Raw genomic sequence first — 24,681 nt, forward strand, 5'->3', positions numbered from 1 at the left:
GTCGAATAGTGAATTATTCGAATTGACTCAGCCCTACATATTTTGTAATCATTTTGTAAAGTTTTCTCTAAAATGTAGTTTTTCAATTCATTTGTGAATCCCATGAAGACACCACACCTTTCAGGTAACACTCCCTGCATTTACCAATGCCAGGCAAGGAACACAGCCAACGATTCTGACCTTGCAACTCCTCCGTAATCCAGCCCCGTCTCCCCCACAAACTCGATCCATAGCCGGGCCTTGAGGAGATCTGGGTTCTTCACACTGATGATATTGCGGTAGGAATCCTCCATGATGCTGGCCCGGCTGCACTTCAGCTCATACCGATTGGGGATGTTGGACTGCAAGTGGAGAGGAAGGGGCGGAGTTAAGAAATTTGGAGGGTGGTAAATATCAGTTAAATGATTCTGGAAACTGTTGCAGCTGTATTCGTCACTTGAAATGTATTCCTTGATCACCTGTGAGTTGAACTATTAAAATTTGTCGTTGCAGATCATGCTTAAAATGAAGTACATCTTGAGAATAATCTTACTTGATATATTCATCTTTAAACTGTGTGCCTAGCCCAACATCTCTACAGTACACAACTGGCATCTCAAGACTTCCACAACTGAATATCAACAATACCTACATTCATGAAGAGTGGTCAGGCTCTCTCTAATGTTTACATCATCCAAATCAGGCCACACAGGATGTTGAACTAAGCCCAGATTTTGGCAGCTCAGGGTCACCTTACACCACTTGACTACATGCGGTGACTATTACGAACAGTTAAATTGGCCAAGTTCTTCAGTGTTGTACAAATACACTATGGTGGAATCTCACCCCTTTGATGCCTTGTAAATACTTACAGGCTTCTTGAGTCTAGACTTGAAATAGTCATACTTCCTCTTGTAGTCTCTTGAGTATGGAACAGCCTAAAATAGAAACGTACCCAAGATGAACAAACAGTTTGAAAATGGCAAGCTTTCACATCTGGTTTTTCATGCTCTGTCCTGTCCTCTTTAGTAAACCATTTTAAATAGGTACTATTTAAAATTCAATTACAATTCACAATTAGAAACAGAAAGTCTAAAAATAAAAATTAAAGTTACTTGGAGCACAGAAGCCAGATCAACCATTGTTATTAAACTGTTAAGAGGGTGTCAGATTCCAGATAAATCTTTCTGCTTTCAAAAGTAACCCCGTCTGCCCCACCTCAAAACGTAGCTCCCTAATAGAAAATCTCCAGCCAGTTATCAGTGAAGTGAGTTTATGGCCAATGGAAAAAAAAACGGCATGAATGTCATATCATGTTTGAATGGGTGCAAAGAGAAACTCAAAATATTCCAGTTGTTAAAAAAATGTCCTCTTTTCTGATAGAGGTTTTCACTTGCGACACTTTTTGGTATACTTTCCAAAGAACAGCTACACTGAAGAAATATTTCCAAAACACCCTGGGAGGGCTGTTAACTTTGAAGTTGGGAGTAAAACTTCCTAAGAAAGTCCCTTGTTGGTAAACTGTGTACAAAATAGGCAGCTTGTGCGACAGACATAAAAAAAAAATTGCAGATAAACCTACCGGTCCCGCGATAGAAGGATTCTGAAGCCTCGGGTCTTCCCACTGAGTACTGTGCGTATCTGCGGACAAAAAAACAAACCACAGGTTAGCATGGTCCAATGTATGTACATTACACGCACTGAGCCCAGCTCAGGTTCTTATGCAGGTACTTGTTGGCAGTTGCACTATTACTTTGAACTGACCGAGTGACACGTTAATTTTGTCACTTCCCTTAGTATCACTGTCTCTTTTCCTGCGTTGTTTACAAACCAGGCTTCTTTCGAAGGCCAATTTTCTAATTGGTTGGTTGGCTTTTTTGTCATTAACACCTTCAAAGAGCGATCTGGATCCATTGTCTTGTTGAGAGATAACTAAATGTCAATTCAAACACAAAAAAAGATAAAAAGTAATGGACAGGAAGCGTGTGTGGTACCACTGATGAGACTGTGTACAACTGGATTTATGCATGAGCCCTAGTACGTGAATTTATAAAGAACTGCAGAATGCTTCAGGTTGACCTAGCCCAGCGTACGTTAGAGCGCACTTACTGTGATCTATGAAAAACGTCCTTCCATCGCTATGAACCCGTTGCTCCCATCCGGGCTACATGTAAGCAGAAAAAAACCAACAACCGGAGTACATTAAAACATGTTCCGGGGAGTACTTCTGCAGTACAACATCATTTTGAACCAGGCAAGTGTGCAAATGAGTGAAGTAGATGTATATGTAAGTTCACGTGCTGGTTCTCACGCCAATGCCTTGTACATGCATAATGGTGCACGTGAGGTATTCTCTTTGGTAAGCCATATGAAGTGCCGTGTATTTACACGTCTATACCTGGCCCCCATGCTTGAGTGATTCCCATTGAGTTTGTACCCATGGAAGTTTGAACTAGACCGTGGAGGTCGGTGGTATGTGGAGCCCTCGAGCAGCCGCGGGTCATGGCTAGGTGTTGTAGCAAATGTCGCTTGGCAACACAGTCTCCAAGTTTTGAAAAAGCGACACTGAGGTACTGAAAAATGCCACACAATTCTGGAACAAATGACCACCAAGGGCCAGCGAAACAAGTTTGTAAAGTCTAACATTGCAAAGGACTGTGGTTGTGTTGTCTTGCCATTTCAGAGAGTTGGTATTTTTAACAGAAACAATACGGCCCTTGGGACGAGTGTAGCATGGAATAACACCATCGGATACCGGCTTGGATGGTATTTCGGTATTATTAGTTGGTATTTGTGGCTTTCTTTTTTTCAAGACCGAACAATATCGTCTGATGATCCATCCATAAATACCAAAATACCAGTGACCTTGGTATGGAATTTCAATACCGCGGTATTCTTGCTAATGTGTTCGGAATGTTTGCAGAACCATTTTGAATTAAAGGAAAACCCCCATATTGTCAATGTCTAGCACGAATTGGTCACATGGAAGTGAAGCGGCTGCCAAGCCACAAGCCAAAAGACTAGGAAGTTTGGTAATCACTGCTGGCATTGCGTTTGCAGTTTGGGTGTAGCTCATAGTGTCTGGGAGGACATGCAGGGGAACATTTTGGCAGGAGTAACTTCTGGATGGAATCATGACTTCCAAACGGATTCAATATGCCACATTTAGTGAGTAGCCGTGAACAGTCTTCACAATCTGTCTGCTCCTGAAAGGTTTTGAGGTGTACTGTGTGACCAGAACCACAGGGCTCAGATTTGAGACAATCTGTACTCACCGGTAGAGGTCCCAGGTCATCCACCGGTTGCCTCTGTTTCCTGGGGTCATCCTAAACATAACAGGAAATAATATTCATTATCAAAGAACAAAGTTTTCATGCTAGCTTTCGTCAATTAGAAAAAAATCTTGCAACAGTAAAAAAGATTTCATTAGTGGCTCTTGCTACACCCAGCTAGTTCATTTCAGCTGTCAGCCAAAGTGAAACCACAAGATATGGCAGTCAGTATTAGTTTTATAACACCTCTCCCATGGATTCATCTCAGGTTTCTTCCAAGCTGCATCTGAATCACTCGGCCAGCTAGAAGCTGACGAACAAAGTTTCTTCTTGTAGCGTGAATTTTCTTGCTGATCGTGGCCAAGTAAATTTGGAGCCCTGCCCTACTCACCCAAGTGGTGCTGCGCGTGTTGTGGTTGATGAAGAAGATGCGTCCATTGGCGGACCTCTGCATTTGCCAGCCGGCGGGCAGGGGGCCCAGGGGATCGTTAGGGGATGCAATGAAAGGCTGACTGGTCTGAGTTGGTGGGACTTGTTGCTGCAAGGGAATCATGGAAGGGCTGGTTAAAACTTTCTTCTCATTCTAAAGTAAGGACGACCTCATATTCTGATATTAAGCTGGAGGTTTGTGTCTGGATGGCTTCACACCAAAAAGGCCAGCTCATACTTAGTGTGAAAGCGAACACACTTTGGTGGCGTCAGATCAATTATTTCCACATTCGGAAAAGCTGGCTGCATTCCAACTCCAGCAAATTTCACTGCGAAAGTTCTGTGTTGTTGAATTTGCAAGAATTTGCTTTCGCCTGAAGTATAAATTGGTTTTAATTTTTATAAATATCTGTTCCTTTTTTTTGTACTAAGCACAAACGCCGCGTACAACACCAGCTTCCTGAGCAGACCTGTGTCTGGGAAAGTAGACAGTGCAAGATTTCATTTGATGAATCAAGGTCGTCTTTAGTTTTTGCTGTCTGCAGTGCAAGACCACTTCCACGGAAATATCAAGAAACACTACCTTGCTATTTAAAACTTCATTCAGTGAAAATTAAAAAAAAAACACATCACCAGCTAAAATGTCACATGACACATACATGTACTGCACGTGCCCGGTATTTGGCTTTTCTTTCTAAGGGACAATCATTCCACTCAGTGGCTACATGTAGCCCCGATGGCCTGACCACATCAGCAACTTTTGTTCGTTCTAAGCTCCCTTTCTACAACTTGGTATTCACTGTCTGAAGAATGTGGACTTTGCCTTTGTGACCTGCAGTTACCTGTGTTGGCACGGTAGGCTGCGCTGGTTGGACCTGGATCATCTGTGTTGACGACTGTGAGGGAGACCTTTGAGGCCTTGATGGTTCCTTCAGATTAAAAAAAAAACCAGGTAGTGTAACACTGTAGTGTGACTGCACAGCAAGTCAATTTTCCTTTAACGCCAACCATGCTGAACCCAACGACATCCAAACAGGGACCACTATCTGTGGGACTGTGTTGGTATGAGCAGTAAATAAAAGGCCTTTTGTTCTAGCTGTTTGATTCGGTCTAGTTCAGCAGGCTTCACACTTCTGCTGCTGTTGGACTCTGTCGGGTTCAGCAGGGTGCATAGAGAAAAAACCTGAAGGAGGTTGGGGTTAATGAGTTTGTTTCTGCATTCAATTGGGGACCCTGAACAATAGAGGACAATAAGGTCCCCGATTGACAGAGGGTCCCCGATTGACAACTGTGTACAAAACATATGGGTGGTCTTCTAAAAAAGTTAAAGTACAAACAAAAGAGGAACAATAGGGGGTTCCCAGTTGCAGGCAAATACACACTTGTATGTTCATGTAAATTAACTAAAAACTGGTGTTGATTTTTTGTCAAAAGTAACTCAAAACAATCATCATATGACCAGAGTACACTCTGTCTTCCTTCGCACTGACTAAACATGCTCAATCTTTATACCACTTCTAATGAGCATCTGATGTCTTCTGTGCATCTGTTTCACAGTCTTTCTAATTAAAGTTTCCCAGATTAGTCAATAGTCACACTGATGAAAAAAAACAAAAACAATGCAATACCAAGACAAGCTGTACATTGCACTGCAGCAGGAACCTTGAGCAATATCCAGCAAAGCTGCCCGTAGATATTACAATTTCTGACAAACATCCTTACAGGATCATTGCTGTGGTCGTGAAAAGAGATGTTTCCAGTCTTGCCTCGGGTCTTTGTTTTGTCAAATTAAGTGGAGAAGAAATGATCCAGCGTCTTACCACTGCCTCTTCTTCTGCTTCCAAGTTATCGTCCGCGCTGATCTGTCGTCGGGCGCGATAAATGGCTCGCATCTCGTCCTGTACGTTGGCAGGCATACCAGCCGGAGGGCCAGCCGAAGCACCACTATATACATTTTACACAAAAGACATTTGAAAATTTCAACCTACACAGCACAAGGAACAGAGAAATTTCAATAGGAATAGGGCCAAGGGAAAACAGTTGGTGACATGGCACCCCCATCCATGGTAATGAGTTGCTGGGCTTGCTACCTGTTAATATACACCTGTACACATTATTAAGTATTTCCAGAACTGTGGTATTTTAACTCTTTATTTTATAGAGGCATTAACCCTCCTATGCTGAAGTCACTCTTTGGGTCATTTGGAAAACACCTCAAAGAAGCACAGCTGTGTTGTGTTGTGCACTGCACTAACTGTCCCTCACAGGAATATCAGATTGCACTTTTGTGCTGCCCAAGAACTGTGCTTCACTGTTTCATGTGCATAATTGTGCAGTAAACCAAATGCAGTGAAGAGGACTGCACAAAAGACCCTGGGTCATTTTGTGCTGACAACCTACTGTGTACACACTGAACCTGTGCATGTTTGAGTTCCATATAGAAACTACATGCTCACCAGTGACTGTGGGCATTTGTGCACATTTGTGCTGTAAAACCATAGGAGGGTTAACATGATAAATCCATTTAAACATGTCCTTTTGTGCAGAAGTCAAATTGACACTTTCCAGAGTAACTTTTTGTTTGTCTTTCAAATTTGAATTCCAACACATGATGCTACAGCCCTTTGCTCTGGTTTGGAATTCAGACATCGGTAGAATGAAGTTCTTTGGAGTCACAGCCAAACCCCGAACACAAAGTGACTGCTTGCTCTCTGTACCTTGTGGGCCTCTCCCATTGTGTCCTCCTGGTGTTGTGATCCACGTAGTAGTAGCGGCCGTTGGCATCCACCCGCTCTTCCCAGCCCGAGGGCAAGGGGGCTCTGGCCTCTATATTAGCCTCCTGCTCAGGGGAAGCACTGGTCTCTGTCTCAACTTCGTTGTCAGCATCCACGATCTCCCAATCATTCTAAACAGAGTAACAAATCTGAGGTGTGAGAAACAGCAAGCAGCAGCAGCACAAGAGTCCGGAAAAACAAAAACGGCAGAAATGTAACAGATACAGCAAAAAGCATGAAAATCAACAGCAGAAGCAACATTAGTAGCAAAAACAACGGAAGCTACAGATACAAAAAACAGCAGAAGCAGCAAATCAGCAACAGCAGAAGCAACAAAACAGAAACAGTAGAAGCAACAAAACAGAAACAGCAGAAGCAACAAAACAGAAACAGCAGAAGAATCAAAACAGCAACAGCAGAAGCAAAAAAACAGAAACAGCAGAAGAATCAAAACAGCAACAGCAGAAGCAAAAAAAACAGAAACAGCAGAAGCAGCAAATCAGCAACAGCAGAAGCAACAAAACAGAATCAACAGAAGAATCAAAACAGAAACAGCAGAAGCAACACAACAGAAACAGCAGAAGAAGCAAAACAGCAAAAGCAGAAGTAACAAAACAGAAACAGCAGAAGAATCAAAACAGCAACAGCAGAAGCAAAAAAAACAGAAACAGCAGAAGCAACAAAACAGAAACAACAGAAGAATCAAAACAGAAACAGCAGAAGCAACAAAAGAGCAATAGCAGAAGCAACAAAAACAGCTACAGATACAGACAACAACAGCAGTATAGCAAAGACAACGACAGTAGTCGCAACCAAGCAGCTACAGATATCAGGGTACAGCAGGAACAGAAAGAGTAGCAGAGTAAACAGTATAAACAGCAACTGAAGCAGCAGCACTTAGCAACAAAGCAGAAATGGAACAAGAGCAGTATCAAAGACACTTGCTGCGACAGCAACAAAAAACAGCAGTCCCCACAACATAGTAATACAGCCAGAGACAGATACGGCGGAGGCACAGCAGCAACAGACCCAAAACTAAAAAAAGGGCAACAGCAACACACACAGCAGCAGTTTTAATTCCTAGGATTGACTAAAACCCTAGTACATGTAGTAAGTGCAACAACAAGAGCTGCTGCTGCTGCAGAGAGAGCAGATTGTCCACGTACCTCTTCTTCCCGACGGGGTTCGGCGTCTGGCACAGACTCGTCCCGGAGATACGCGATGGTCAAACGGAGGAAACCGCGAACCCTGGAGCGCGGGCTTCTTTGACGTAGGAGGTAGTCTTTGTGGTGGTGCCACGTTCCCTCTTGCTCTGTCTGTGAACGGAGAAAAAATCAGATGCTGATTTTCATGGAGGTGATTTGATGTGAACTGAGTTGTAAGAAGGTGGAGGTACCGTGTGGTATAAGCAGACGGGAATTATCAAGAAGACTCGAAGGGAGTTGCACTCCAGTCAACCACAATTCTGAGACATCCAAGTGAGTTTAACTTCGATAGAACCACTGAAAGAAGACAACTGGAAATCTACAACCCAACCACAGGAAAATTCCTCAACGTAAAAATGGGCGACTACAGCTCTCCCATGCTACCCTCCGGTGCTCAGAGGCACAAATGAAGGGGCAATCTCAGTGTCTCTTCAACCACTGAACCTTTCCCGACAACCACTTCCAGCTGAAGAGGCAGCCCAAATAGGTCGTGAAAATGTTCTTCACCCCAGTAAGTTTCACAGGCTGGTTGTCCTGTTCAAAGGAATCACTGTGAATTATACCTTCAGTCTGGTCATGATACAGGCGTTTCACAATAGCGTGCCTCCAAGAGTTTGCAACGCACGGGCAAATCATAACGCGCTTAATCTGTCGATCCAATGCCTGTTTTGGAATGGGTAGACAGATTTCGCGCACTGGAGGCGAATCATTGTGAATTGCCCCTATTGACAGGGCAAGAACAGAGACAGAGAAAATGGAAGACTGATGATAGACTTCTGAAGGCCTGTGATGGATCCGAAGACAGGGCACTGCAGCAACCCTACCACCGTCTTCTAACACAGATGACAACGGTCAAGTTTCAGGCATGCAGGTAAAAATAATGTGTCTGGTGCAGTCAGTTACGTAGTCTACAATGTGGGAGGGGGGAGCCTGAAACCAGACCACTGTAGGGAGACTTACATCCCCCAATGCAGTGAGAAATCTACCCAAAGGGCTTGCATTAATTTCGCAAGCTCAGTAACAATTTTACTAGGCTACAGAATTATTTTGGCGGGGGGGAGGGGTGGCCAATTAGCTACAATTCCATAATGGTCATTTTTATAAATTAGAGTAAATCGTGATTATGTCACTTACTGGAATATTTGCAAGGGGAATATCCACCATACCCAGGAAGTCATCTCGAGTCTGTGAAAGAAACGCAGCATTGTCACAGCATGAGTATGTGCAAGTACAGGCTGGATGTACGTATCTACAGGCAAACGGATATAAGGCTGATACAATAAAAAGCACGGGTACAGTGTACCCTGGGATCTTTCGGCTACCTGCGACTGGCGTGCTGGCTTAACCATTTCACGGATGTGCTAACGTTTTGCTAAACATTCACCGAAATAAATCAAGATTCCCGTCCTTAATCGCGACGTACAACAAGAGGCCAAAGACTACTGTGAGTTGCCATGATGTGTGAGGGCATTTTGAAATACACATGGTCATTTAGCAAGGTACCAGTTCAGCGTATTACGAATCAGCCACTTGCTAACCTGCACCGCACTGACCAAGTGGCTTGGGTGGTCAGCATGACAGCCACTTATACTGACTTAGGAAGGAAAACAAAAGTAAACATGGCCCCACAGGTAAAACACGGCAAGACTGTACCTCAACAATGGTGAAGTATCTTCACACTGATTCCATATTTGTACATGTGCTAGTGTGTACACATATCATCATTCCATCAAGTGCTCAGTTTCCCTTAAATACCCCTAATGACAGAAGCAAATGTTGCAACAAATACTTCCCCGCTTCTCATTGGCAAAAGATGACACAGGGCACTATACAGGTATTTAATAGACTGTCACTCTATTCCAGGTTTTTGTAAACACTTATCCCCCACTACAGAATAACAGTTTTTATACATAGTGCCTTTAGCTAACTCAGATCAAACCGCTTTCCAATATTATTACCCCTGCTCACTGGGCCCATGAAACATTCCAAATACCATCTCAGCTCCCTGGGGAGTATACAGCTCAATGCTACCATTTTGGCGCAAAGCAGCTAAATCAACCACAATAACCATCGCTGCCCTCACAGGTACCCAATTACTCCTGGGTGGAGTGAGGCAATGAGTGACAAAGTGCCTTGCCCACCATGACCTCAGGTTGGATTCGAACCCCCAACCTGTGGCTTACAAGTGCACTAGTAAGCAGGAGGTCGTGGGTTCGAGTCCCACCCGAGTAAGCTTATGAGGTTTTTTCACAAGCTCTCGGACAAGCACTGAGCATGCAGTGCTTATTAATATACGTTGGGTAAGCGCAAAACCTGTTATATATAATGAAGTATTCTAATTGTCTACCAATTAGAATACTACGATGCCTACCAAGAAACTCACAGTCAACTGTTCAAAGAACATGTACCTGCGCACCCAGCAAAGTACCGGTACATTCACGTACTACACCCTACTACTCACCAGCCGGTTCTCATCAAAGACTTCAAATAACAGGCGATTATCCCTGGGGTTCACCTGAAAACAAAGCAGATACCGGTAATATTCATAGGACAATTGACGATATCATAATGACAACATCCCTACGTCATTGATACAGGGTGAGTAAAATGCAAAGGGTGCTTGCGTGGGCAACAACAGCTTTTAGTCTGCCATTTTATCAAGGTGCGGGGTAAGATAAGGTGTCATGTGCAGACCACCATATTTATTATATATTAGACAAAGACGGTCTGAAGTCTGACTGCAATAACAACAATCCCACACTCTGCAATAACATACATTATACATATATGATCTTTTGTTGACACAGCCGAGCTTACATACACTAGCCATACAGTGTGCCAGTTTTTCAGCAGGAGGGGTGACACATACATGTAATTATACGGTAGTTAGCATGGGGACTGAACCAGTCCACCTACGTGTTCTTTAAAGCAGGGCAAGTGAAAATTTGTCTTTGGAGTTTCCGATTCACCATGTTGTGCAATTTTGAACTTTCAGATAAAAAAACTGCAAGTTAAATGCATCTCAACTTCCAAGTAGAGTACATGTCCCAGTGTGAAACAAGAATAAAGCAAAAGAAATTTGCCACATACTTACTCTGAAGACAAATTCTTCAAACCATTTTGGATTCAGTGTCTGAAAATAACCAAGGCAAATACATAATCAGTTTTCCGGAAGTCACATGAACTGACCTCTACCATTTGCATAACTCAGGCGTACAAAACAGACCCCTTCACAGCGAAGAACAAAATGTTATATAATGCACAAAAAACACATGACATCAAAGACTTGTGAACCAGTTCTCGCACACTGGTTCATAAATTGAGAAACTGTCGTAAATCTGCAGTGGCTTCCATGCAGAAGTAAATTGCTTGTGTCCCCTATTACAGGAATATGCAAATTCTGGTGCAAATTGGTTGCATATTGTTTTGAACCAATCCTGAGAGAGGCCTTGCATGGCAGCAATCCTACGGCAGTCCCAGCGAATTCCAAATGTGGCATATCATGATTATTTATGAGATGACGTATTTTGTCCAATCAGCGGGCAAGAAAATGACATCATACTTGCGGCGCACTTCCGGGTTTGTGTAACTCCTATGGCAGTTCAAAGGTCTATCTTTGACCCCTTCTAACCTATTAACGGCTCGGTTGGAAAAAAATATTTGCATATGAATGGGGAGAGAATAGCTACCGGGTCAAAATGGTACAGGTTAAATTTTTCTGACCGTGCAGTTCGTGTGGCACGCTGGTCGCGCAACTTTCGAATTATAAGGACTTACACTGGACTGTACAGGGAAACCTCCTTTATGTAGAGTGTATACCCAGTGGAACAAAAGCACTGGCCTACAACATGGCAGCCATGTAAACCCTCCATACAGTGTTAGCTGTATCATCTTCTTCTTCAAAAAAAAAAGGAGGCCATGGATGAAACTACGTATTACCATCTACAGATGTATTGTGTGTTACCATTCTGGCCAAAAAATCTACAAGTAACTGTGCATGTACAATGTAAAATGCATGCAGTAATGTCAATTTCAACCATACGAGTAGTTGATTTCAACATTGTATACACTGTACGTGTACACACACACCCTTACATGTGTATACTTGTGGGGTACTTCCTTTGTTCTCGTGTACAAAACTGCCACAAAACACGGAAAAATTTCAAATCACTGCCATTTCAACCAAATTCAGTTTCCTGGGTTGAAATTTCGACCGTATGTCCCTTATATAAAACACTTCAATTTGCAACAGATGAATGGCACTTGAAAATTCCTCTTTTTCGAATAAATATGAAATGTATAGTATCGATTTCGTGAAATTCTTGTGGGGTACCACTTTAGTACCCCACAAGGATCAAAACTGGCCTTGTGGGTTACCTTCCATTGTTCCGGTATCCCATAAGGCACCATGTACAAGCGCATGTGTGCGACGGTCTTCACTGTGTTAAGGCATAGGTTTGTAGCTCTATGGTTAAGGGTACACTTCTTTTCTTATGCAAATTAGGGGATTTTCCCCTATCACCCCAGCTTTTTCAGTCCCAACTAAATTATTTTTTTACCGGTACATGTTCCCTGTACTAACTCAGACAAGTGTTTGTCCTAATTACTACTGAACAATAATGTGTATGTATGTATGTTGTATGTACATGTAGTTTACTGTGCACTTATACATGTACATGAGGAATACATACATGTGTGTATGTACAGTGTACATGTACCCTACATGTGCTGTTTATGTTGCCAAAAATAGCTGTGGTCTGTGTGTACATGTACGGTTCATGTATAAAGCACCGGCTGGGGGAGGTTTGTGTACAATGTGCAGTTTGACCAAAGTCTCTCTATCAATGTCTTATCTTGCTCTATATGGCGCTTTTCCTTTGAAAACGACAATTAATTACTACTGATTAAGAAGTCCTATTTCAATTTCATACATAATTTACAAAATGCACAGGTACAGTGCTCAACAAATTAGGGGTAAAGTGAAAACGACTCACTGGAAAGCCCCATTACATGCATGCTATCAATTCTAAATGTTAGCATGCATCTTCCCTGTAAATGAAGCGAAGCCTGTTCAAACATGTACCTGTAAACTTCAAAGTAATCAGCAGTCATGCTATTGCATCATGAAGTACATGGTAGCTGAAATAAAATTCATCATGGCTGAAATGTAAAGTTCAGAATTTGCATAGTGCCACAAATTTGTGTTTCTGTACTCTGCTTACATGCTACATGTACATTGTATGAGTAAAAAACAATTGCGGTTACACCATGGATCAATCTCTTTCTTGAGTACGTGTGGTTCTGAGAAGAACCAGGGAATAACTCGATGTTTCGAACAGTACACTGTAATCTGAGAAGAACCGGGGAATAACTCGACGACGGTTCTTCTCAGAACCACACATACTCAAGAAAGAGACTGATCCATGGTGTAACCGCAATCGTTTTTTACTCATACAGCTCTTTCACCATGAAAACCTTTAAGTCTTTTATGCTACATGTACATTGTCAGATTGTACCTACTGACATGACTGATATGTACATGTACATGCCCGACTTGTACCATACGCCTACAATGTACCGGTACAAGTAATTATGCACAACAAATACCAAAGGACCTAAGAGAGACAATTAAGACCCAAATTTCAGACAAAAATATTTCACAATCCACAGTCTGGTAACCTGACTTGCCAATGGACACGTACATGAGTATAAACCAACTACATGTACATGTAGTCAAGGTTAAAGACATGACTTTGATCTCAAATGGAAACAAAAAATAGGAGTTAAAGTTACAAATACAGTGTATTAATTTCTTACATATGTAGGTTTTACTTTCACCAGACGGAGTACATGTGCGATATGAGTGCATTGCACATGGACCGTGGCCCACGGCAAATTTACACAATTTATTTACATGTACAGCAGTTAGAATAGTACAGTACATACATGTACATGAACAAGTACCGGGTACCTCCCAATGGGATTGCTGACAAATGACACAAGACAAGCTTCCTTATGTGGGTATACTGATAGACCCATTTTGATAGAAGCATTTCTGGCACGCAGCCTGCCAAGGCTCAGCAGTGAGCCGTCAAACCTGTCACATTAACACCTTCCCCAATGTTCCTGTTCGCCCACTGAATTATGCTGTGCCAGCCCCAGCTAGACCATGCATCATACCCTGTGCAAACATGCACATGTATGTACATGTATTGTACATGTAATACATGAAAGTCAAATCTTTCACAGATCGCCTCTTCCACCATTAGTGATGTACAGGTGCAATATCCCGTAAGCAGGTGCTTTTGTTCTTATTTTCCCCATGGTAACATGAACCAGTACACGTACATGTACATACAGTAAGAATATCTGCACTTTGTGAAATGATGAATGTGGAAATAGGATTAGACTTATACATGTATACGTACATGTACACATGTACATGTAGCCTGCCCAAGCTGGCAGCACAGAGTGCATATTTGTGATATGTGGAGTTCCTCATAATGACAGGACCTGAGATGACCTAATGTACATGTACTGTACATGCAGCCTGGCAGAACATTTCCCGGTACATACATGTACATGTATAATGTACATGGACTTATGTGCATGTATGTATATATTAGAAAAAAAAAATCGTAGTACCCGAGAAACTTTCTTTTTCATGTACTGTACACCATAAAGTGATGGTGAGACATCAGATAAATTTGACGGATATGTGACGGATATGTGGCATATTATGTTGCGCACAAGACAGTAGACACAAGCACTGTGCTTACAGAGTAAGCTGGCATGTACCGTGTGCTACAGTGCCACTGGTCCCTGTCATTCAATTTGCATGGAATTGGCTGCATTCAGAAAGCAAATCAGACTGACTCTTCAACATGAATTCCAACCCTCCTTTTGCTGTGACAGTCACAGACTGTCAAAAATTCCTTCCACTTCTCCCTCTACTGCACATACATGTAGACATATACCCTATATATATATATGTCATTTGACTAATTTTGACTGATAGGACAAATGTGCCAAGTATGCACCTTTGCAGAGGAGGGTTAACGTTACTGGTACCATACATGTAGCTGTTGAGAATCCACACTGTAGCTTGTCAGCACAAGAAATGTGCAAGATGCTGCAATACTAATTTTGGACAGGGGGTAAATTTGTTAATTTATGCACCATTCCCTCACAAAAAAAAAAGATGAATACTAATTGAATGTGCAATGTATACATACATGTACATGTACGCAAACTTTATTTTTATTACTGGTTTATTATTATTAAAATAAACTGTCCAGAACAGAATAGCAACCCAAAGGTTGAATTGCACTTGTACTAGTTCCATCTTATTGATAAAAACAAACATACTCCGTATATTGTAATAAAAAACGGAAGTACCAAAAAGTCTAAAATTGGGGTGTAAAGATATAAACATCAAACAAGGGGCACAAAAAAGAACGTTAAAATTATACATGTACATATCACATAAAAATAAAAACAAACACAAAAAGAGTCAGGAAAGACAAAATAAATTAACATTAACAAAACATCAATTCTGTGATCAGAATAAATACATGTATATCACACTAGATAATGGAAAGACCACGCTCAAATATGAAGAAAAAAGGAAAGAAACTGAACATGTAAGAGTATCATCTTTTGATGCTATTCGGCTGGTAATCTGAAAACATACATGTACTAGTACATGTACATAGGGTAGAGTGTAATAGTGCTCTGTACTACCATGACGACCTAACAGGCATGGTTTTTTGCAAAATAACTCTGAAGTGTATTGTACTGTCTATGCAACACTGCTTCACATAAAGTAGATTTGCCCACACATGTACATGTAAATTTAGTTCAAGGTTAAATGACATAGGGCTGTGAATACTTATAGCGGTATGGGGGTGAGGAAGGAGGCTCAGTCAGGTGAATGCAAACGCCGCCGCCCTGCATGGATCTGTGAGCTCATTACAGGACAATCCCTGTTCTAGACGGCACCGCTGTGCAAGTTCAATAGCAGTGTTTACCATTTTGGGATTTTTTTTTTTTTTGAGGAGACACGCGCAACTTGACGATACTTGGCAGTTTGGTTATACAGCACTGCATCCTGTTGATTGCTTGGCACAGCATCACTGTGTGTAGGCCTTTGATAGGAGAAAAACAAGGGGGGATTGGGGAGGAGAGATGCTGTAATACAGGGGTCATTCCGTGAAGGTGGGGAACACCTGGTAATTTGCCTATGGTCTGATGACTTCAAATGGAGTAAATCTCATAGCTTCTCAAATAATTAGCCTGTTAAGTTTACATCATAAAAAGAGCACATAGAGAAGTACATGTACATGTATACATGTATTGTAGAACCATTTTGTTCATATTTGTGGAAAAACTTTTTGCAGCATAAAGCACGAAAAGGAGGTTTATGTAAAACCAGTTTTTTGGTGACAAAATAAATGGGAATTTAAGAAGCAGAGAGAGTGGGTTGAAAGTAAATGTAAACATTGTCATATTTTTTACATGTTCGTATCTACATGTACATGTACATGTGTACATGTATATCAAACTTCCCCAGTTCACTGCACCTGGTCTGATATATCCCACAAGGCTCCCTTGACGAAGAGAAAGCATACAGTACATGTACATCACAGTATTCATGACCTCTCCAAAGGTAAAAAAGTCAAAGAGGATGAGAAAGAAAAAAAAAGGAAAATAAAGAAAAAAGTGATAAAAATGAGGGCCCGAGCAAAATCTATTTTACATTTACTAAACCTAAAACTGAGGAGAAATGGATAAAAGGAGCATGTTTTTCTCTGTAAAACATGCTGAATGTTACATGTACTGTACGCATGTACGGTATGTTAACTATGAGCATTATACTTTACAGCAAGTAATGCTTACCGGTAGGTTACGTTTTGTACATGTACATTTGCCAGAATGCTGAAGAGGATGCATCCAGATTGGCCTCAAATATGAAATGGAGGGTCCTTACATGTACGTGCATGTTCACATGTATCCATATACATGGTGTACTTATGCTTGCATGCATGCATACCAGTTACATTACTGTATATGAAGCAAAATATTTCACAGCACATGGCTTCCCCATCCGCTTTGAGCAGAAGCACGCCCTCACTGGTTGAAAAGAGCCACGTTGGTGGGGAGTATTCATTTTTGGTAACAATGCAACCGCAGCGCATACATTTCATAGTCGTTTGTGAACCACTGAAGTGCAGAACTTAGGAGCCTTGTTTTCTCAGGAAAACTACCCTCACTTGGTCCAGCCAGCTCAGTGTGGATGATGTTATTAAAAACCCTCAGGGGTGAGATTGGCCAATGATAAAAATAGCTGAAAACAGCTGAAAAAAGGCATAAAGAAGCTGAACTGTGAAAATCTCCTATACTTTTGTTTACAGCCAGTGAGAAAAAAACAACAACTAAAATCCAAAACAAAAAAAAGCTGAAATCAGCAAAAAAGCTGAGAAATCTCGCCCCTGAACCCTGAATGTAAACTGACCTGCAATTTGCATGCATAAAAAGTTTAACTTCTATCACCTCATGAGTGCATAAGATACATGTATTACATGCAAAGTGTCAACTGAAATGATACTGTGTGATTTATATCAATTATGCAAGAGTTGATGTCTTGTGATCTACAGGTACATTACACCTGCACAGTTTTTCTGTCTCGCAGCCATGCCCAAGCAAAGGTTAAGTTTGCACGTAGTTTTGTACTAGTAGCTACCGTACTGTTGTTAATTTACGATCTCTGCTGATGTCATATGTAACTAAAAGCATGAATATAATGGGGCCTCAAAGTTCACATCTGCACGAACCGGTACATGTATATGCACAGGTCAGTGCCTTCAACAGATAAAAGAAGTCCTACATGTACATGTATGTACGTGTACTTCAAAGTTAAAACAACTTGGTTTTAATATAGGGTTCTTTTTGTATTTAAGCCTTTATGTCTACCCCCCTCCCAGAAATGCCCAAACCATTTAAACAGAGTGATTTTAACCCCTCGGTGAAAACACTACTCAACAAACACTGTCTTCAAGATTCTCAGCATTAGTACAGCACCCTGTTATACATGTACATGTACACACTCCACGTATATCCAAAAGTAAACAGTTTTTGATGGGAAATGTATGCACATGTATATGCCTCAACAATTTTTGGGATCATTTCTAAATGACTTCTTCTGGTAATTGGTTAACCCTAACCCTCCCAAATCTTCCAAAATCCTTTTCTGCAAAGTGGAGGAATGGGGTTAGGGTTAATGAATTTGTTTTACAAAAAGAGTCACATGGTTCAAACTTGAAAAAGTTACACCTACATGTATGCACCCTTCTTGTACATGAACATGAACACGTACTGAACATAAAAACACAGAAATGTACAGCTATTAAAAACTCAAAGACATAATCCCCCCCCCAAGAAAATCAATTCACAACCATAAACAAAAACGTAGATGAAAAGGAAAACCAAAACCAAACTTTTTAAAATCTTTTCCTTCACACTTCACAAACGAGTAAGAAGCATGGACTTAGAAGAAACTTGCAAATGTCCCACTGAGGCCAGGGCATAGACAACTGTGTACAAATGCACATAACTGCAGTGCTTACGTAATGCACTGGTACACGGTACATGTACACAACTACTTGTTACCAGGTATGACTTATGTGGACCCAAAACAGGTCCACATGGGGCCCCATAATTCTACGGGTTCCAAACGTTTCTACCGTTCCAAACAAATACATGTAGGTTTCCTCTTAGCGCAGGGATGGCCTACCCACACATACTGCACTTAACTGTTGACAAGGTGGTAACTATGAACAGATAAATATACTGGTTAGATCATCCAGTCAAATCATATATCAGCTCTGAATCAGTACCAATCTATCAGCGCAGCATCACTTGTCTATGATACATCCTCCTTCCAAATGTACAGTATAAATCAAAGCCAGGGCCAATGAACTTTTTGTCCATCACTGGTGTGTATTGCCCTCCCTTGTGCAACATGTACAGGAGTCAATGCCTATTACATGTACATGTAAATCTGTTTGATTTCATAATCTGCTTGTACATGTACATGTATTTACATGTACATGTACATGTATGTACATGTAGGTTGTACAGTGCACCTCTTGGACAACCTGTTCCGGACACCTTGCTAGGGTCAACCATCCGTAAAAAGAAAAAAAAGCTTAACTTGGATACTGTGTTTGCTACCGTACTTCAAGGCAAATGTCAACACCTTGTTTTCAAAACGGGCTAACAAAAACAACCAAAAAACCCTCCTTGGATCAGGTGCTAACCAATGTACGGTCAGAGAACACCTCTCAATGTGATTTATGCTATACTTTATCCCTTACATGTGTACGTGCATACTTAGATCTGGCTTTTACATTACAATGGCTTCACTGTGAATCAGTTGGAAAGCACTCTTGGTTGGTTTCCCCATCTGCAACATCCCACCAGTGAACTAAAGGGCAATTTTTGCATTGCTGCTCCTGGGGTGCCAATAATAATGACAAGTTGTTAGCCACTGGTACATTGTAATTGTGTTTTGTCTGTGAACTTCAGGCGAAACCCTCATATCAGTAACAAAACCGGCCAGTAACTTATCTAACTGGATGGTCGATCATTTGCAAGATGGGCGGCAAGACGACAACATCCCCTTGCGTTAAGTAAAGATACATGTATGTACATGAACATAAGAAATACTGTGTGAATCGCAGTGATCATGCGCGTGGAGAACAAAACCTAATCAATGATCGACTTGGCATCAAGTCTCATGCCAACCTGAAGATGCCACACTGCTGTATGATACCGATATGACACAAATGTGTACAGGGTCCTACATGTCGCTCTAGGGCACCAGCCAGGCGTGTATGCAATAAGCTTGTAAATGGTGCGTGTTGCACCATGGAGGATTGATGCGACACGTGTATATCGACATAGTACATGTTGAAATTAAAAAACTCTGTCTCATTCACACACAGACCCCTGAATGTTATGCCAAATCAATGATGTCACATACAAATTTACATAAGTAATTTCCAAGAGTAATGAATTAATGCAAATTACCTGCCAAGCAAATGGTAATAGTTTGAAATCAATTCCGGTGATACCTCCATGTCAAATAACAAAGGACAGATGTAATGAGGACACAAAAATGTCACACTTTTGGAACCCTTATTTCTGGAATTACCCATATTTACTCCCTACAATGTAGTTTGATATCCTCCATCAAAATGTCTAATCCCGCCAGTTCCTGCTGTTACAGGAAATTTTACAGGGTACGTGTAAAGAAAGAAAGCTACATGTGCATTTATCTGGACTGATCTCTTCCTATAGATGGACATGTGCCCAATCCTTGAAAATGCAATGGTATTATGGGAGATTTGTGCACAGTTGAGGATGTCCAGCTACTAGAACTTCATGTACACTGGACCGGTACAGCTATTACTGTTGCTTGTGCGAGTGGATCTGACAGTCTTTTTACACCATTTGTTTCCTGAACAAGGTGGCACATTTTGGAGGCCAGTGCACCATCTAGCAACCTCAGCTGAAGCAGTGACCTGACACAGACAACAGGAATTTGTTGTGCGACATACCAGTAACAAAGAATTCCAGGATATGCCATACATGTAAGACGTACCGTACCTGTCCCAGATTAGTGGGACAGGCAGATAATAAAATCCAGTGCAGCAAATGCACTGTGGTTTTTATTCGACACACAATTGGCTCTAGCAGTGTACAGGTACACTGTACAGGTATCTGCATTTATAAGTACCCTGCTTAAAGAATATTACATGCTTGACACCAGCTTGACAAACTTGGGCTGATTTTCTCCTAAAACAGGGTTTGTCATTTTGTGCACTCTTGCCTGCTACAGTAAACTGCCCCTAGGCTAAGTATTGATGCAGTAGCCATGAAAATACATGAATGTATATTTGTAACTTTGTAATTAAAGTCCTGCACTGGTTGGGCCCAAAATACTCATGTTTCCTGTTCCCTCACTCCCCCAACTAATGGCGTAACCCTAGAGTGATCTTGGGTGAAACTTTTGGGAAAATGTGAAATGTCAGGCCTATTCACTGGAGAGAAAAAACATTCTTTTTTTTCCACAGAAAGCCTGGTTTTAAGGGCTATCCTAACTTTACAAGATGGAAGTGAAAAAGGCAAACTTAAAAAAGAAAAAGAAAAATAAGTAGATCACTCACCCTTTTAATAGTTTTTGTCTGTACGCATGCGATTTCTCCATCGTCCGCATCGCCCCTGTATAGCCTGATTTTAACATATGGGTCACTGAAACAAAACCAAAAAAAATCAAAAACAGGTGTAGAAAACGGCATTGAAAAAAAGTGCATTTATTGTTTATGTTGTTGCAATAAAACATTCCACAGTAGCTGGCTATACATGCACATGTAGTAGACTTCATTCCCACAAGTGTGATGTATTTATGCAAGTATAGGGAAAAGTGTATGATTGAATATAAGTACATACTGTACACATGAGTACTGCGGCACTGTGGGACAAGTTTGAGTGATGATAGTTAAAGCTACTGTGCAGTACAATTGATGTCACTTAAGTGGTGGATGCCTGAACTATCTAGTCCACCATTGTTAAACCAGGGCCCTGGGCTTGGTCACATCACTGGCTATCGACAACCTTATTCATGACTGACTAGAGTGGAAACCAATGACCTGGAAATGATTGCACACGATGACAGAAATGTTCAATGCAGGGAGTGCAGCGACTGAAAACCAAATGCGAATGACAACAAAATTTAGGAAAAAGAGATTGACAAGGCATATTTGAGTGGGATGATGTTGCACTGCATGTTAATTTGTAAAAAAGCAATCAATCAATGGTTGAACTACATGGAAGTTATGCTTGGGCTTGCCTGTGGCTGTAGTTAAGTGCCTTTGTACCAGTAAAAGAGATACAGACAAAGCACTAAAGAACGTGCACTGATTGGTTTATGCTGTCGGCTCATAAATCATATTAATCACTTGCATATATGGTATTATTCGTCGTCATACTCGCCTCAGATGAGGTATTATTTTTGACCCCCAAAAACCACTTTTTAAAATTGATAGGATACCACTAGAAACCAAGGTCCTTTACAAAGCTGGACTTCACAAATGTGGACAAATGGTGGTCATTTGCTCAAGATTTGTGCAGCACTTTTAACAGCATCATCACTTTTTTTTTGGAAACTCCAAGGTTTACAGTGTTGTAGTCGAGACCACATAAGACCTTCACAAGAACAGCACAAGACCAACACAAGACCTCCTGTCTGAATTCAAGTCACAAGCTATTCAAATGTAATGCAACTAAAGCATTCCTTTGTCACTGTTCACCCTGTACTAGTGAATGGTCTTGTCATTAGTCGTGTGTCTGGTCTTGTGCATGGTCTTATGTCTGGTCTTGTGCATGGTCTTGTGTCTGGTCTTGTGAATGGTCTTGTGTCTGGTCTTATGCATGGTCTTGTGTCTGGTCTTGTGCATGGTCTTGTGTCTGGTCTTGTGAATGGTCTCGTGTCTGGTCTCATGCATGGTTTTGTGACTGGTCTTGTGACTGGTCTTGTGTATGGTCTTGTGCATGGTCCTGTGTCTGGCCTTGTATCTGGTCTTGTGTCTAATCTTGTGTCTGGTCTTGTGTCATGTGCGTCTGGTCTTGTGTCTAATCTTGTGTCCAGTCTTCTGCACTGTCTTGCATCTGGTCTTGTGTCTGGTCTTGTAAATGGTCTTGTGCATGGTCTTATGTCTGGTCTTGTGCATGGTCTTGTGTCTGGTCTTGTGATGGTCTCAACTACAATACTGAAGATTTGAGTGGCCCAACGTGGGCTCCACACAACTGTGCGAGCCTCAGTGTAGGCCTAGTATAGATGTCACATGATTACACATTTTCCTCACTTTGACACACAGGAAATCCCTGCATGCTTAGATGTCGTCCAGTGAAAAGTGGTTAAGAAATCATTCCTCGTGTAAAACCTGTACGGTATTTGGTTCAAGCCTGCACATGTCAGGTAGCCTACTGTACATGCGACTGTAACCCAGTGGAGCACGAAATGCAAACTTTCAAGATACACACCTAGCACCAAATATGTCCTTCTTGGCCAGAGAAACACCTTGGAGAATTCTCACTTTCAAAATTCTTGAAGTTCCTGGGACTTCACCCTGTACCAAAATTATAAGAAAAAGAAGGGTATACAAACGATCTAGAGTGGAGAAATTTTGCATTTCCAATAATTTTCTACAATGTACAGCATTGTACATGTACGTACAATGAGCATTACCAATGAAGTATATATTTGATCTCAGATTCCAAGAATCCATTATGGTGCTGCAATAGCTCAATTGATATGCACGCTACCTAGCAAGTACATAAATCCAGGTTTGAGCCCTACGATGACGATCAAGTTTGTTTTCATTGTTTTTCGTTCTCTTTTGGAAACATTTTTCTGAAATCAAATCCCATGTTTACTTTCCATAGAAGCTTTTCCTTTTCCAAGCGCGTACATGTATTATGCTGGCATCTGGTTGCATTTTAGTAGTTTTCTTAAATCCACTTAATTCACCCACTGAGACTGGATAAACATGTTGACAGGTGGTTAAGAAAATACTAAGTGCAGCTGAAGACTAGGAGACCACATTTCAAGACACACCATTGGCATTTTGGAGTTATTAACGCTCCCAAAGGTACCATACCTTGAGAACTGTTAGGACTGATGATGAGTGGGACAGATGTCAGCCCCAGCAGTTCTGGGGGTACCCAAAAGGTTGCAAGATTGGCCTTTGTTTTAAATTGATTTTTAAGATCTTGCAATCTGTTATACATGTAGCTACTTCAAGAACTGTGAGGTTTATACAAACCTTACAAACCCTGTATGTACAAACTCGCATAAACACATTTTGGCTGTTTTGATTGTGCCAAATTACTCTGCCATCAAAGCTATCTGTACAGCAAAATTTCACACATGCTTTCTTGGTGAAGTTAGATGTCTGATGGGGAGGTTTATTCACCTTATCTCCTCATTAAAATGGTGAAATTCTTGAGTATTTTGCCCATCCACACTACAGAAAATCAGCTGCATGACAGCTTGACCAATCTTGACCTATCACAGCACAGCTCCTACTTCCTAAATAGTAAGGCACTACTCCGTAGGCTTTACTACACCCCACCTTTTTGATGGTTCCACGTTATGGCATTTTGAAAGCTACCCAGCAATCATACCAAATGAAACATACACTTGCACTTGCTTAAGCAACTCTTTCCCTAAAGATCCTATAATAATAGCTAACCTGTATGGAACTACCATTCTCGGGTGTATTTTGTAGCGTTTAACCCAGCGCTCGATTTACCCGGTGCATGCATGCACCAGTGCATGTAGATTTTTGCTTGCGTACATAGCTTTTTTACTGAGCACGTAACTTTTTAACCACCAAAATACTCATTTCCTGCATATATTTAAGCGAGAATAAGAATAAAGTTTGTTGAATTCTTGACCAGATAGTGTACGGACATGTTATTTCTTTCTCCCATTCCTCGCAACAGATTTATTGCTCGTAGCACTAGCACTGTTTTTAGAGTGGGAAAGCCCTCATTGATTACGCGAGCATGTGACATCACTGTGGCTCTTCACAACTGAATCAATTGTAGGCATCCCTCTAGGACATAATTGGGGCTATCGCAATTGGATCAACTGTCGATACCCCTCCAGGCAATGTTATTGGTTACGCACGTGTGCTCTAGCACTAGCTGTCAAACTGGTGAATGCAATGTTGTGATTTGACTCTGATTCTGAATCTGCTGCCTGGGATAAGGATTCAACTAGTGAGGACTCTGAGTTTTAGTACTGGTGGCTTAGCATCAATTGTACAAAGGGGTAAGTTAATACTTAAAACCTTAATTCTGATAATTTTTTAAGTATACACAAGAGAGAATGACGCTCACATCTAACCAAGTACGGTTCTCACAAGTTTTCTTTATTATATCAAACATACTTAA

The 24,681-nt window shown here is 41.3% G+C and overlaps 1 protein-coding gene across 1 annotated transcript in view; it reads right to left on the reverse strand.

Moving 5' to 3' along the window:
* Positions 1–24,681, reverse strand: part of LOC110981384 (E3 ubiquitin-protein ligase NEDD4-like) — a 39,673-nt gene that overhangs the window by 13,790 nt on the left and 1,202 nt on the right. Inside the window, exons 2-16 of the mRNA XM_022238923.2 lie at positions 22,765–22,850; positions 20,889–20,973; positions 10,754–10,792; positions 10,121–10,174; positions 8,794–8,844; positions 7,621–7,770; positions 6,398–6,585; positions 5,501–5,624; positions 4,523–4,609; positions 3,643–3,789; positions 3,255–3,305; positions 2,089–2,143; positions 1,562–1,620; positions 852–917; positions 181–341 (exon numbers count right to left, since the gene is read on the reverse strand). Of these exons, the coding sequence (XP_022094615.2) occupies positions 181–341; positions 852–917; positions 1,562–1,620; positions 2,089–2,143; positions 3,255–3,305; positions 3,643–3,789; positions 4,523–4,609; positions 5,501–5,624; positions 6,398–6,585; positions 7,621–7,770; positions 8,794–8,844; positions 10,121–10,174; positions 10,754–10,792; positions 20,889–20,973; positions 22,765–22,850 (1,403 nt within the window). The remainder of the gene's footprint in view (positions 1–180; positions 342–851; positions 918–1,561; positions 1,621–2,088; positions 2,144–3,254; positions 3,306–3,642; positions 3,790–4,522; positions 4,610–5,500; positions 5,625–6,397; positions 6,586–7,620; positions 7,771–8,793; positions 8,845–10,120; positions 10,175–10,753; positions 10,793–20,888; positions 20,974–22,764; positions 22,851–24,681) is intronic.

The sequence above is a fragment of the Acanthaster planci genome, linkage group LG05, assembly GCF_054643075.1.
Source record: "Acanthaster planci isolate LZ-2023a linkage group LG05, COTS_SCS, whole genome shotgun sequence".
NCBI classification, from domain to species: domain Eukaryota; kingdom Metazoa; phylum Echinodermata; class Asteroidea; order Valvatida; family Acanthasteridae; genus Acanthaster; species Acanthaster planci.